At 42.2% G+C, this 16,318-nt stretch overlaps 1 protein-coding gene across 1 annotated transcript in view; it reads left to right on the forward strand.

Annotated features, from left to right (window-relative positions):
- Positions 1–16,318, forward strand: part of COL24A1 (collagen type XXIV alpha 1 chain) — a 168,085-nt gene that overhangs the window by 127,906 nt on the left and 23,861 nt on the right. The window contains exons 36-45 of the mRNA XM_083620538.1: positions 1,394–1,447; positions 2,099–2,206; positions 6,693–6,746; positions 6,952–7,059; positions 8,095–8,148; positions 9,027–9,080; positions 12,761–12,817; positions 13,915–13,968; positions 15,291–15,344; positions 15,500–15,553. Of these exons, the coding sequence (XP_083476664.1) occupies positions 1,394–1,447; positions 2,099–2,206; positions 6,693–6,746; positions 6,952–7,059; positions 8,095–8,148; positions 9,027–9,080; positions 12,761–12,817; positions 13,915–13,968; positions 15,291–15,344; positions 15,500–15,553 (651 nt within the window). The remainder of the gene's footprint in view (positions 1–1,393; positions 1,448–2,098; positions 2,207–6,692; positions 6,747–6,951; positions 7,060–8,094; positions 8,149–9,026; positions 9,081–12,760; positions 12,818–13,914; positions 13,969–15,290; positions 15,345–15,499; positions 15,554–16,318) is intronic.

A 16,318-nucleotide genomic window follows, 5' to 3' on the forward strand; every position in this document is an offset into this window, starting at 1 on the left:
CAGTGGCTAACCTTTTTCGGCATAAGGGCCCGTTTGGCCCCTTTGGTTAACCCTTCAAGGGCTGCATGTAAAAATGAGTGTGGCCAAAGTATAAAAGTGCACATTTGGATGGGTTTTGATGGGGTTACAAGGACATTTTGTCATTAAAAATAGCTTTTAAAATAATGTAAATATTTTGTGGGGCACAAAATCTTTTTGGAATCATGGCATCACAGCAAGAGACCCATAGATAGAGTATAAAAAGGACAAAGAGGAGGGAAACCTAATGGCAAGATATGGTGGCGATCGCTGCCTCGTGGTGTGGCATGGTATGTTTATTATAGCTCATTTTCAATTATGTAGGCATTTGACAGTTTTGCTGCATTCTAGACTTCTATAATTCTGATTTCTCTTCAACATGAAGGCAACAAAAATACATGGTCATCAGTGGAGACACTAAAATAATGTTGTTATTCAATCCAAGCAAAAACAATGAACTCATCTTCAGGCTAGAAAAAGACATTTCTGGTAGAAGACATGATAGAATAAACAACTATTTTACTTTTAAAAGACAACTTAAGGCGGCCCTGTTTAGGGAAGTTTTTAATGTCTGATGCTATATTGTTTTTAATATTCGGTTGGAAGCCACCCAGAGTGGCTGAGGAAACCCAGCCAGATGGGCGGGGTATAAATAAATAATAATAATTATTATTATTATTATTATTATTATTATTGAAACCCAACTACAATCTTAGAATGATAATGAAAGCATAGCTTTGCTGATTAATGGGCCTGATTTTATATATATCTTAACAATCTCAGGTTGCACCAGGGCATTCTGTGAAAAAGAGGCAAATACCAATCGCGCTTTCGAAAATACGAAAGCCAGCAGTCTGTTGTCATCAACCTAAAACCATTTCTTCCAGAATGTTAAGTTGTTTTGAATAAGTGAAAGGAATATGCTGCTTGCCAATAAACACATTAGCTCTTTCGGTTCAGACGTATTTCAAATTATGATGTAAGCCCATAGAAATTTCCCATTTTGCAGAGGGTGCTAAGCCTTGCTTTAAAAGTTCAGACCCCTGTAACCCCCTCCTTGCCTCCTGCTCACCTCCTCCAGCTACACACATCTCAGGTATAGGGAGCTGAAATCCCTATTGAACTGTCATTCACAGCTCACTCTGCCAAGATATGCTCAGGAAGTTTGTCCCTGTTTATCCCCTCTCCTTTTCAGGCAGGTCTTGGTGTTGTGGGAAGACAGTGGCAACCCTCCTTAATATGTTGTTTGTTCTAACCCCTCACATGGTGTTCCTTCTACTGTTGTTCCCCGGGCTAATGTACCTCGATTTTAGGTATTTGTACACCACAGTTTTTGAAGGTGACAACATTTGGATTTATTTCTTCTGAAAAATAGGGTGTACCAGGACCACCGGGGGAAGATGGTGTCCAAGGGAAGGATGGACCAAAGGTACGTTTTAACAACTGAACAGCCCCAGCGTTGTCTTTGTACCGTGTTTCTTTAAACAAAATATATAACAGAATACAGCATTGCCGCATTTGTGTGCATAGAAGTTGTCCAGCAATGTCACACTGATGCTGCAATAAGAAATCACAGAGACAAAAGGCACAGAGAATTTGCATCTTTGCACAATTCCTGTCCGAAAGAGCTGTTGTCACCACTCCTTCACTGTATTGCGGAATGTATTTCAAGCTGGTTTCCTGTGATTGGTAAAGCAGGCTTCATGCAGACATTGCAACAAAACGGAAGGAGTAAGATGGTGATTTAGAGGGGTAGGAGAGTTGGGAAAAAAAATTCACATCTGGCAACTGATTTGACCCTTTGGTTTCAGATAGTACATGGGTAGACGAGTCTAAAAAGCCTGGGGCAGAAATTTTCATGGCCCTCTAGCAGCTATGGTGGCTCGTGTACCAGAAGTAGTATGGTTAGTGTTAGCTCTGTAAGTGTATACTCGTTTCTGACCAAACTAAGCCTCCTATGTATATTTTGCTTTAAGGGGCTTAGTTTGATCAGAATCATGTAAACACTTCCAAGGTGGTTGAACTTGATAAACAGATCCCATCCCCTCTTGACCTTTGCTTATGCATGTGACTGTTTTAGGGCAGTGTAGGAGACCGAGGGCTTCCTGGAGAAGATGGTGAAAAAGGAGAGACCGGAATCCCAGGAATCCCAGGCCCTTCAGGTGCACCCGGCATAAGGGGCATTCCAGTAAGTAATCTTGGAATTATAGTGCAAATAATAGCGATGTGACCTATTCACTCCAAGGGAACTTGGCAGGTAAGCACGTTATATGAGTGGTCTCTTGTGCGAGTGGTATATAAAGAGTTAAATACAAAACCCATGAAACAGGTGGGAGGGGAGTTATATTGCTTATTGCCTTTGATCCCACTAGGTGCCTCCTATGACACTGCGAGGGGACGACTGCATTTTCCCAGGAACAAAATGTGGTTTGAGTCCTAGAAAATATGATTTCCTACACATCAGAAACACTGCTTTAGGGGGAAATGTTGGGATCCTCTCCAATGACTACCCAATCAGAACTACACATTTAGTGTACAGAAATTGTCGATATAGGCCTTGGAAGCCATGGCCAAAAGTTGCAACAGCTGAGTGGCTCATATGGGGGGGGGGGGAGTTGTTGATTCCAGTCCAACTCAATTTGGATAGGTTTCTGTCTCACAGCTAGCACTAATTATCACTTCTGCTGGCAAGCACAGTAATGGGACCACCACTGTGGATGGTTGTGGAGAATTAACTGTGTCTCAGATTGACTTCACGTAATAAGCAGTGGCACTTATCCTCCCAGTTTTCGTTTCTACACATCTGTGCTCCCGCTTCAGACATTACACAGAAGCATGAAAACAGAAAGCGCGTGTTCACTTCTCCTTCCTGTTTCCATTGCTTGTTGAATGCTTGTTCAAAGCCCCACCTAATCCTATGGGAAGACTCTGGTCTCAAAACAGACTTTCATCCCAATGGTTTAATCCAGCAGAACATTACTCATTGCATGGAGTTGTTTGTCTTAGAATGAAATGAAGTGTGGAAATCCTGCTCAAAATCAGAGCTTTCAACATGTTGACTTCTTTAAAAAAATATATGCTTCAGAGATGTAGATCTTCAACAGACAATGCATAAAATCAGAAGATTTGAGACTGCAATTCTATACATATTTACTTGGGATTAAGTCTCACTTAATTAAGTCATGTTCACTTCTGAGTAAGACGTGTAGCTTACATTATAAGCGTCTCTTCCTTGCGGTATGATTATTGTTTTGCTGTAAAATGTTCTGGTGCTATTTCTCCCTGATTTAACTCTTCTTTTTATTATGTAGCATGTATCTTCAAGGTTTGTTAAAACCAAATGTTTGATGTTGGTGTCAGCTCTGCTATTCATTCTTTGCATATATCTAGGTAAAATGTAGTAAATCATATCCACTTCCTTCACATTATTATTATTCACACATTATCACATAGTAACTTCGTACGTGAATAGTAGGTTTAGAGACCCCACCCATTGCTACCCTGGACATTACCAGAATTTTCCAGTTCATATGGCAACCCTATCCTGATTACTCAGAGTTTCGTTTTAAGTACATCCCAACAGATATTAATGCCAGTATTTTTTATTGGACCATGAGATAGATTTAGCATGTCACATACTGTCAGGGGCTCGGGAGCAGGAGCACAGGGGAGAGAGGAAATGGAGAGCGAAGGGGAAGAATCCGAGGGCAGCGTAGGGGAGTATGACAGTGACCCGAGAGATTCCATGAGCTTCTCCAGCGAATCAGAAGATTCCCAGAAGGGGGCGCCGATGGTCAGGGCAAGGGGGGTCCCAGGGGGGACGCACCAGAAACAAGGAGCCAGTGGGGAACCCCAAAGCAGCAGCGGGGGATCAGGACCAGTTTCCCCACCATGGCGTAGTGGGGGGGAAGAGTCACATGTGTCAGGACCAGCGTCTCCTCCAGCGGGGAGAGAAGATGAGTCAGGGCTGACCACGCCTCCATCGGAGAGTGGGGGAACGGAGGGGAGGCCAGTTGCAGCTAGCCTCCCCGAAGGGGGAAGCAGTGACAGCAGCAGTGAAACGGTCAGGAGGAAAGTTGCTGGCTGGGCGCGCGCGCCAAGTTCAAATGTACAGGCGCGGGGGACAGCAGGAGACCCGGATTGGGAACCAGCTCCTAAAGCCCGCCGGAGGGAGGGGGAAGGCTCAGGGGATTCAGCGTCAGAAGAGTCTAGAAAGGGCGAGACCCCGACGGACAGGCGGAACCAGAGGCGGAAAGAACAGAGGAAGAGGTGGAGCAAGGCTAGAGTCTTAAACTGGTGTCTGGGGGGAGGAGATTCAGACGGAGCATCAGCGATCTAGAGTTTGAGACGTAGAGCTGCACGCTGTGGCTCTGGAAGTGGAACTGAACTTCAATAAAGACTTTCGTACTTAACAATGAAGCGGCGTTGGTCCTTTGTGAGCTGGGACCTCGGGCAGCTCTGACACATACCATTTCACTGTATATTTTTATATCATAAGAAGGCACAGTGTATTCCAAAGATGCTCCATGCAGCCCCTATTCTGTCTCAAATTTTGCAGGACATATCAACAACATGGTATAATCAGAACACTTGTTTGCCACTATCCATTTAAGATGCCATTTATAATATATATTTCCCTTAAGCTCTAGAACATATGCACGGGCCATTTTGTCCAGGGACCAAACTAAATGAGATTGTTGCTGTTGTTAAATTTCTGTTCCGTCCATCCTCCTGAAGGAAACCTGGCTGATAAAAACGAGATGCATGCTGTTCATTCGGCTAGCAATTATTGCATGAGCGGCTTTCGAAAAGTAAATAGTGGGCACAGGGAGGGAGCAGCAATCTTAATTGGGACTCTGGCATGGTCTGTGAGGTCACAGATGTTATTCAGGAGCTGCTAATTGCATGATTGGCATCTCGGCTAGCTTGGCCTTCAATGCTGCTGATCTTTCAAGATAACCACACGGTTTGGAACAAACCAGAAATGCTTTTGCTTTGCATAATGCATTGGCTAGAAAAGCCAAGAACGAGACAAACAAAATCTGGTCAACTGCAACACGTTGTCCTCTAGTTATTTTTCTTAGTCACCAAGCATATCCAAAGTGTTATCAGTTAATGAGTCTAATCCGGAAGTCAGCTGTTGATGAAAATGCCTGCTGAAATCTTCTTACTTTGGATGTGCTGTTTGTTTTTTTGTAGTGTGGCAATCAACAGCTTTCCTCTATTCCTAAATTACTGTTTCTTGTAGCCATAAAAAACATTGGTGATGGGGCTGGGAAATTAAACAGAGTGATGAAACATCCACTTAATGTATGCGAAGAAAATCAGTGAGACAAAACAACAACAAAATTGTTAGAAACACAGGAAAGGAAACTGTCTTCTACTGAGTCAGACACAGTGGTCTTTCTTGCTCAATAATATCAACACTGTGTAGCAGTGACTTCCTTGGATTTTAGAAGCAAAGCAGATACTCTACGGCTGAGCTATGGCTCCTCCACCAAGTCCTGCCATGCGGTTGAGAACAGGTACACAATACTGTTCACGCCTAGGCCAGGAACTGTGGCTTCCAGTTTTAAGCTGTAGTTTGTCAGTGATAATTGAGCTATAATTTCCAGGATGAGAGAACAATCTTGCTAGAACTGTTTTAGGGCTGTCATACGTCCAGAATTTCCTGGGCATATCTGGGATTTTTTAGGCAAATTTCCTAAGAGAACTTCATTTTCCCCCCGGAGATTTTGCAAAAAAAGCTGAACAACTTGGCCTGCTCCCCTCTCCAAAAAACCCTCAACAACTTTTTGAAATATGGCAACCCTAATTTCCTCCTACATTTAATATAGGTGCATATTAGTAACATGGAAGGTGTTTGAAAGCGCTGGGTGGGACACAGAGAAGGAGAGTTTTCAGGACCAGAGGGGAAAGTTCTCTTTCCATTGTGCCAAGTGGTAGTTGGGGCTTCTATCCCTGACTGCCACATAAAAGGGGAGCACTAACTTGCTCAATGAGAGGACACTTGTTGACCTCTGCGCTCTTTCAAAACACTGGGAATATGGGGACGGTGGCTACATAATATATTTAGTATTAGTGGACTACATATTGCTTCAGTTGTGGTGGTTCCTAAGCCTTTGATTTGCACCGTGCCAATGCAAATCCAGAATATCTTCTTGTATCCCAAAAGTTTTCCCGATCAAGTACATGTAGGGATGATTGAACATGTCCTGTGTTGCTTAAGAGGAAAACTTGAAGCCTGGACATGTGTCTGCCCCAGTGGTCTTGATCCCTACCTTAGTGAGTAACTGGCCTAGTCAGGAACCGTAGTAATGCAAATACATCTACTTTCACTGGAGATACTTCTCTGGCCTGAATCTGACATTCTTTAGTCCTTCCCTGGTTGAATATAGATCCCTACTAAATGAAGTGTTTGGCTTGAGCACAAAATTTATTTTAGTCTCCAGCTGTTGTTTTCTGTTCAGACATGTTAGATTTTTGTGGCATTTTCACTGGCTTGATAAAAATCACCAGCATTATATCACTCTTCTCCAAAATAGAACAGTCGTACTAATGTTTAATAAGAGTTTCCCATAACCCTCGTTATAAGACCTTGCTAAGATTATGCAGTTCACACCAAAGTTTAAACATGTTCTCAAAGCTCTCTTCCTTCATAACAAATATTTCAGGGGCCCGAAGGAGCTCCAGGAAATCTAGGTCAAAGGGGCCGCCCAGGAAAAAAGGTAATTCATCTTTGTTCTTCTGTCATGTATTTGTATTAATTGAGGGCCTAGCATTTATTTATTAATAATGGACAGGTCGTAAACAAACAGTTTTGAAACGGAATGTTAACAGGATTTTGGGACTCTTGTCTGGCTCTCCAGTGCAGTTTGCATTTGGAATAACATCTTGTATTATCTTATCTTTGACTCTTAACCTCCCCAAAAGGGGGCAAAGGGACAGCATGGCCCCCCAGGAGAGATTGGCGCCACAGGTGACCGCGGGCAGCCTGGAGAAATTGGTCCAAAGGGTTCAAGAGGAACTAGAGGCCCAATGGTTGGTATACAGTTGTTCTCCCTATTACCTTCACGACAACCCTGTAAAATAGGTTAGACACACACAGAGAGAGAGACAGAGAATGTGACTGGCTGAAGAACCCCCAGTCGGTTTAATGGCTGAGTGGGAATTTGAACCTTGATCTTCCTGCTCCACGATGCCACACTGACTCTCTGTTCATTTGTTTATCTAAACTCTTATAGAACTTGTTTGCCTATATTTTTAGTTCATTAGGATATAGGGGTTTTTTTTAATGCATGTGCATTTTTTAAACAACAACATTGTGCTGTACCTATTTGCAGAGATATATTCTGAAATGGTGTATTCAAAGAAGCAATCTGCATCTACTTTCACCAATTATTTATATCTATATTATATGTGTTTTCATTATTTTTATTTTATTTTGTAAATATATGTTTATTAAAGATTTTGTCATTTACAGAAATACATGCATTGTCTCTTTTTTCAAGTTTTGTTTTCTACAGATGAGTTTCATTTGTTGTGAGACATTAATGTTCCTTACAGCATTATTTTTATGTAAAAGTTCTATTTCTGGTTCAAACATGCTGAAGGTAGACTTTTTAATCTAAGCTGCATTTATTCTTGTTCCCTTTTAGGCTATTTTTTTTTTTATTTTAAAAAGTAGTTAGGAGAATCTGCATGCTTATACCTTTTTAGGTGCGTTTCAGGAGAGAACACCATCCAACCTCATGCTTGCATTTTTTTAATTGTATGATTTATTAACTTTTTAAATGTATATATCCTACACCTTCAAACACATGGGTTCCCAAGGCATTTGGTTATATAAATATTACTACATTAAAAGGAAAAAAAATCCTTTGGCATGAGCCAGCCACTATGAACATATGTTATGTTGACAGTATGTGTTTGACTCTCGCAATTTGAAATCAACGGGATTTATGTCTGCTTAACTTGGGTGAGGGTTATGCCCTTTGTGTTTTTCTGATCAGAAGGTCGATTGAGAGCTTAAGTAATTAGAAATTAAATTGTGTTTACTGCTGTTTATACATACAGGGACATTTAGGGTCAATGGGATCTGCAGGAGAGCCAGGAATTCCAGGTTATGGGGTAGGCTGTATTTTCTGTTGAGTTTGTTGACTGTGTACCATCTTTGTACATTGCGCTACATTTGTTATGGCCCATTGACTTGTGCAAAAAAATCTTATACACCCTCCCCCCCCCCATTTGGGAGCTTTGCTGTCTCCCGCTGGTGGGGGCCACTTGCCCATTCATTAGTCAGAAAGGGGAGGTTGGTTGCCATTGGCAGGAGGCCAGCTTAGCCAGGAGAGCCGGACAGAACTACACCGCCACATAATTCGCACACGCAGCCTGGTATCAAGGCATGTGTGTGGATTGCTCTGCCCATTTGTCCCTTGTCTGCTTCAAGATGGCCATTCTGAACGAAGCCTATTGAAAGCTGCCATTCTTCCCACAGCTATACTCAAGTCTCTCTTTTTAAAAAATAAATAAGTTATTTGAATTAATGCATCAAATTTCCATTTTTCAAGGAAATTATATTTTAAATAATCAAACTGATACACACACATTAGATAGCTCCGTTTTATTTATTTATTGTTGGGAAACTTTCATTTTTCAAGAAAATTATCAAAAAGGCAAACTGCCAAACACATGTTAGATTTTATTTACTTCTTGTTGTGATTTTTTTTTTTTACATATATATATATATATATCTTACCTTTCTTCCGTCACGGATCAAAGGGCATCCTCCATCAATCCCAACAAGACCAGAAAACACATGTGGTAACTAAAACTGAATCTGGGCCTGTTGCAAACAGGTTTCTGTTCCCAAATGTTGTGATCTATTGTCTTCAATTGTCCAACTACGCTGTTTGCCCGACATGTCACCTTTGACTGCATATTGAATACATAACAATGCAAACAGGTTGCACACATGGCATGGCGTTTATGTTTGTTTCTTTTCCTAGGGTCACCAGGGTCAGCCAGGCGCTCCTGGCCCACCAGGAGCCAAAGGAGAGAAGGTATGAAGAGTGGTAGCAAATACTGTAGTTGACAGAGGTGGTTGCTGTTGGCTAGAAGTCTCAGAGGCTCACAAAATAAGCATATATTTTACACATGCCCCTCCATCCACTTAGAATTGTAGAGTTGGAAAGCACCATGATAGTCGTCTTGTCCAACCTTCTGCAATGCAGAAATCTTTTGCCCAACATGGACCTCGAACCCACAGCCCTGAGATTAAGTGTCTCATGCTCTACTGATTGGGCTATCCCTGATTTTTACACATTCTTATTTTAAAGCTCTGAGGGAATAATATTGTGTGAGGAGAAACCTCTGAATATTATTAATGAAATGACTTGGGTTGGGTTGCACACATTTATGCCAAAGCATAAATCCTCAGGTTCGGTTTATAGCACAGATGCACTGATGCTCAGCCATTTTGCGTGACTGATGACATTGTGCTGGGAGCAGGGCATGTGCTGATTTTTCTAATCCGTGTTGTCCCTTGTTATGTACTGAGTTGAATAGGATCCAAAATACAGCAGTCTGACTGGTCCAAGAACAATAGGACCCAGAATGCAGCAGTCTGATTGGTCCACAGGAGCCACCCAATCCAGCTCCAGGTGGAAATGTATCCACAACCTGATTGGCCTACAGGAGAATCCCGGAATTAGCCAATCACGTGGGGCCCATTGTGTAAATAATGTATATAAAGCAGACATTCTGGGGGAACTTCCATTCCTCCTCACCACTATGAGCTGAATAAAGAGCATGAAATCCATTCTCGACTCTTCAGTATATTTCATCCCTGATGTAGCATATGCTGTGTGAGGTTTGATTCTTCCTGTCACATCAAACTCTTAAAAGAAAAACTGCTCCCTTTCACTTATGGGGTATTCTGGAGTCCTTAAGTGGCTTCCCTATCGGTAGGGGAAAACACAGGCCAAGCAGAGTATATTGAGAAGCTAAGCGACTAGTAAGCCTGATCTTTATTAAAGGAAATGTTGCAACACGGTCCCCGTTCACTACACACAGGAGGGAGGAAAATGCTGGACAATGGTGTGCAAGCCCTTACATAGACTTTTGAAATTGCCCATCTTGTAGCCCAAGACCACCCCTCAAACCACCATACATACATCACAGAAGGAGGCGGTCTACAGCAGAAATCCTGTCTGCCAGAATAGCTGATAATGGTCACCGATTGCATTACCTGGGCAGTCTGGCCATTCTTTTGTGATGGATAATACTTTAGTTCCTGAATCCACGTCACAGGCTCACCCTATTCATACACAAATATGCCCTTAAGACAGGATTTGCAAGTAAAAAGGCAATGGGAAGGCTTTCCCCATTTGCCTCCTTTACTGCAAAGGAATATTTGAGGCCATTGGGATAGTTAAAATGGCTTCAGGATTGCTCTCCCATACTATTTTAGACACATGATTCATATATTTAGATATGTGTGCATTTATGAATATTCTGATTTGAGACCTTAAAATTCTTATAACAATACCTTTGGCTCCCAGCAGTGCAGACACTTCTTAAGAGTTCATCATATAAGATTCTACGCTTCTTGTACTTGCTAGGCACTTCTACTGTTCTAATTTGTCCTTAGGGTACATGACTATCTCTTTGTTCACTGTGAAAGGGGGCAGGGCTTTACACAATATAGGGGATTTCCCCCATGGTTTGTAGCAATTGCAGCTTGTCTTCTCCTTCCTTGTCCCCTGGCAGAAAAAGGGGGAAGCAGGCCCGGTAACAGCCAGAGGTTGCTTGCAGGCATGCGATTTCCAGTATGCACAACACATACAGCTCTCCAGTATTCAACAGCTTTTCCATTAATTTTGGTGGATACTGATGACACTTGCAAATAAAATGTAAAATACCATATTTTTCACTCTATAGGACGCACTTTTTCCCCTCCAAAAATGAAGGGGAAATGTGTGTGCGTCCTATGGAGTGAATGCAGGCTCCCTGGCTTCAGCGACAGCAACGCGAAGCCTCCGAAGCCTGCGCTCCGGAGGCTTCACGTTGCTTTCGCTGAAGCCAGGAGAGTCTGGTCTTTGAGGCTGGCGGTGGGGGAAAGCAGCGCTTCCTCCCACTGCCAGCCCCAGAGGCTCGGGGGCAGAGGGAAAGCGCGCGACGCCTTCACGCTACTCTCCTACCTGGTTTGGAGGCTGGCGGTGGGGGAAAGCAGCACTTCCCCCCACCGCCAGCCCCACAAGCTCGGTGGAAAAGCCCGCAGGAGCCATGCGCTCTTTAAAGGGTGCGCGGCTCCTGTGAGCCTTTGCAGGAGTTGGGGGAATTACCCCACCTCCTGACAAAGCCCGCAGGAGCCGCGCAGCCTTTAAAGACCGTGCCGCTCTTGGGGGCTTTTCCCAAGGAGGGAGAAGGGACTGACTGGCCGAGTCAGTACCTTCTTCCTCCTGTGGGCTTTCCCCCACCTCCTGTGGGAATTCCCCCACCTCCCGCAATAGCAGGGAGGTCTGGGAGAAGTGCACAGGCTGCGTGCAGCCTGTCTGCTGTTCCCAGAGCTGGGGGGGGATCAAATTTTTTCCCTTGATTTCCCCCTCTGAAAACTAGGTGCGCCCTATCGAAAGGTGCGCCCTATAGAGCGAAAAATACAGTACATCTTTCAATAAGTGGGCAGCTTATTAGGTCCAAAGGGATGTACTTTCAGACCTGTCTCTCTACACTGCAGTTGGTGGGAAAGTCTTAATTCTGAAACTCCCAGGTGTTCCATTTGTGCATTGGAGAGCACATGGAGCTGTGGCTCAAATAGATGGTTTTCTGTGTGCAATTCTACTTCTTTTTTGTACACTCACAGGATAGCATCCAACTGATGCTGAAAATATCTAATTTTACATGTTTGTGTTTGGTGATTGTGCCCTTACAAAATATGCTTAAACTTTTAATTTTAATAAATTATTGTTCTATGCAATGTAGCTTGCGTAATGGCAACTGATTTTATTATTAAATTGTGCTTCAGATATTAGCTGTTTTACTTTGCTGTGCCTATATAATTAGATTGCATGTCTGTTTGTAACAGTAGTAATTTGTACATTTTGGTTTATATCTGTTTATGGAAAGAAAAAGAATGGAAAAACAATTTATACAATACTAAGAATGGACACACAATCTCATACTCATCTACCTGGGAGTGGTACTTATTTCTGGGGGGCTGTCTGTTTGGAAACTGAACTTACTACTGGTCAGCCAATAGATTTGCTGTGAAGCAGCAAGTACAGTTGTACCTTAGATCTCAAACGCCTTGGCTCCTGAACAAATCACGTTCGAAACCCGGAAGTGAGCGTTCCAGTTTTCAAACGCTTTTTGGAAGCTGAATGTCCGATTCGGCTTCTGTGGCTTCTGATTGGCTGCAGGAGCTGCCTGCAGCCAATCAGAAGCTGCGCTTTGGTTTCCGAACATTTTAGAAGTCGAACGGACTTCCGGAACGGATTCCGTCCGACTTCCAAGGTACGACTGTATATGATTCTTCAGAATAATAAGTTATAAAATCTGTTTGCTGAGGGGATGCTACAAGTATAACTATCACAAACTACTAAGTCTTTTATGTAAATGGCTCAGTACCTCTTTGCGTACGTATGGCCTGCATAGGGAATATATTTAGATTTTTCATGCATAGTTTACTAACAATACCCTGAGGCTTCATGGCCAATAAACCATTGATTTGTCTCTATTTCAGGGTTACCCGGGGGAAGACAGCACAGTGCTGGGACCACCTGGGCCCATAGGTGAACCAGTAGGTCTTTCTTTATCCAGAAAACTATATACGTGATTCAGAATTGAAAGTGTTCCCAAAAATTATACAGTTGCCTCCAGAGACTACACTCATGTTGTGCAAAGATGTGTGGAATTGGTGTAGTTGCTTTGAAATACGTTATGTTTAGATTTGTACAGGTTCCAGCTTTTTCATTGCTACCAGCAATTGCATGTGTGTTTTTTTGGAAAGCAGCAAACATAAGGGGTATCAAGGGGCTAAACTAGAAATGGCACTAAATGTGTAATTAGAAACTGTGTCAGGGTTTGTAAGACATTTAATAATAGGGGTGTGAGGGCAGGGGCAGGGGTAGAGATAGCAGGACACAGGGAGATGAGGTTTAATGTTTTCCTCCCCAGTCACAGTTCTGATAAAAATCAGACCTATTTTCAAAGTAAAACAAACAAACAAACAAACCCAAAACTCTGTCATAGTTTTTAACACTTTTAGTATCTCATCTAGTTTGACCCAAAGGTCAAATGTAAGGTTAAATGTAACATTTTAGAGCGTTCGAACTTCTGTATAAATGCTAATTCCGACAAAGATTTTTAGTGTCAGTAGCATCAGTAATTTAAAACATTGTTACTATAGAAATCAGGCAGGTACCTACAATTCTATTTCATCACTTGCTCAAAACGATTTTGTTTTGCCTCTGTTTTTAGACAATTAATCTGGTTCCATGATGATAATCGGTTTTGCATTTTGATAATTTATTGTAAACAGAATGTTATTTTTTTAATGAGTTTGCAGTTTTAAAATATTCTTATCAATAACTAAAGTATGATTAGTCCTAATTTCTTGAAATTACATTTTCAGTTTGTTTGTTTTTGGTTTAACATATATGTGATTCAAAACCTCAACTAGCCATAGTAAAAATAATTTTAGACATCATTTATTGTATTGACTATGTTTGCTTTGCTTTCTTTTTCCTTTCTTTTTTTCTCTTCTCTCTCTTCCTGCTCCCCCGGCCTGCTCAAAGTTACTTTTGAATATAAGTTCCCCTTTCTTTTTTTATTCTAAAGCAGCCATATTTCAAAGAAATTTTAAACCATCTGGACTTCTTGTGGTTATTTCTCTAGGGCCCTATTGGTGAACGTGGAGAGAGAGGAGAACCTGGTGATTTTGGTTACAAGGTAGAATTCTGCTTCCATTTGTATTGATATGGGGCGTACTCTATAGTTTATTCTAAAACAGCAATAGAAAAAAACACTCTTTCGTACATGTGAATGCATGTTAAGTACAATATCACTAACATTATACTAACTTACCGGGGAGTAAATTCCGTTAAACTCAATGAATCTTTGTTCTGTCTAGAAAGGGCTGTAGCTAGGGGGTGGCGAGGTGGGCCCTCGCCAGGGGCGCAGGCTATTGGGGGGCGCAAAATCGGCTAAAAAATATGTTCATAAATATTTATTATTGCCTCATAAGAAATTGTTTTAAATAGAGGATGAATTGAGTGGGTGGAGGAGTGGGTTGGAGGAGAGGCGGAAAGAAGAGCTAATTTGTCTGTGGCTAGGGGGTGCAATCTGGATAGTTTTGCCAGGGGTGCAATATCACCTAGCTATGGCTCTGTGTCTAGATATGAATAGAATTTCAGTGTCAGTGATATTGCAAAAGACAGGGCTAGAGTTGACTACTGCCAAAGAAATTATGGACAGGATCTGATACTAGAAGCTAATCAGAATTCAGGTTCAACTGTATCAGGGTCACCACTGGAAAACTGGGTAAAGATTTGGGAACTGGCTGGATGAATAGGGTTAAAACTTGTTGGGACATCTGTGTCATTTCTAACTGCCTTGCCCTGATCCTGAACCGCTTTGTTTGCTCCTGACCCTTTCTTACAGGTTAGAGCCTCTGCCTGTATGCGTTGGGCAGGAGCCAATAGGATGAATAAGATCAAAGCCCAGGCCAAATGCTATCTGACAACAACGCCTCGAGATTGTGGGCAGTAGCATGGCTTTAAGACTTGGATACAGTATAGGGGTAGTGCAGATACAGACCAGAAATAAGGATGCATAAAGGCATGTGAGCATTTTTCCACTGGCAAAAGCCAGATGGATGACCAGGTGGTTGTACAGAAGGCAAGGGCAAGATTTACCAGGCTATGAGCCAATAGGTGGAGCAAAGGATTAACAGATTAATGCAATATGTTGCTATAGATGCTTTAGGACAAAACAGGTTGATTGGGGTGTATATGGGGTACCTAATGCTATGGGCAACAGCTCACATCATCCCCAGCCAGCATGGCTGGTGGTCAGGGATTATGGGAGTCCACAACACCTGGGGAGATGGACTATATCTTGAAGACCAAGTTCCAATAAGGTGATTAATATACTGAAATATATTGAAACAAACATGTTGGAGTACACCTTGGCTCCTCTCAGGCTTGTCGTCTCACCAGAAACTGATAGCATTAGTTGCCTGCCCAATAATATATTGCACTTCCTATTTCTAGGGTCACATGGGGCTTCCAGGACTTAGAGGTGCTGTTGGACAACAAGGGCCACCAGTAAGTCTCTTGTGAAGTAGGTTGACTTTGTGCTTTGATAAATATAATAAAATGAATGGTACTACTATATTTGTTACAAGCTGGGAAATCCCTGTTCCTTTGCCTTGATGTCTTCTAGGCTTTATTCATATTACTTTTTTTTGCTTTTTCCAAAGGGTGAGCCAGGTGAACGAGGTGAACCAGGACTAAAAGGAGAGAAAGGATCTCAAGTAGGTAGAAAAGAGCAAGACACATTTTTTGTGATATTTGAAATTAGAACTCTGCAACACTAGACAGACCAGCAGTTTCATTTATAAGCTTGCTTGTTTTGTTAGCTTGTTTCTGTCTCCAGAACCCATTAACTCTAAAAGAAATATAATATATTGCTGAAGCTGCTCTGAAAGTGGGATATGTATTCATAAGGAGGGTGTCATTTGCTGGAAAGTCCTTCTCCTTAACCCCATCTGTCTAATTTTACATAAAAAGGGCATTTTGAAAGAGGTACCTGTGAGTTTTCAGAGGCAACTCTTCGGCCACTGTTGGTGAAAAAGGCTTGGGCAAGATGATGCAACAAGGCAGTTCTTATTAACCCCATTAGCTTTGCATATCTCATTATGTCTGGGATGAGGAACCTGTGGTCATCAAGACTCCAGCTTTTCCCATTAGATGGTACCTGCTGCACTCTTCAACAGACAGTGGCAACCTGCAGAGGTCTAGGGTTGGGTGCTGGAACAAGAACTCCAGGTGTTGATCTCAAGTGCAGCGAGCTTAATTTTCATTGTGCTGTGATATCTTGAGAGGCAGTTCCTAGAATGAAGCTGTTAGAAAATAAGCAGATGAAGATCTTAAGTGCTGACATCAATGATACAAAGGGCAGCAGCATTTATGAACAGTTGCCTTTCTGGCTTCATCTCTGATGATATTTTTAACCATTCTTTATATTTTTTGTTGTGAAAATATGCTTCTTCCTTTGGGAGGGGGGGAATCCTTTTATT

This window comes from Podarcis filfolensis (genome assembly GCF_964270895.1).
Source record: "Podarcis filfolensis genome assembly, chromosome: 6".
Lineage (NCBI taxonomy): Eukaryota > Metazoa > Chordata > Lepidosauria > Squamata > Lacertidae > Podarcis > Podarcis filfolensis.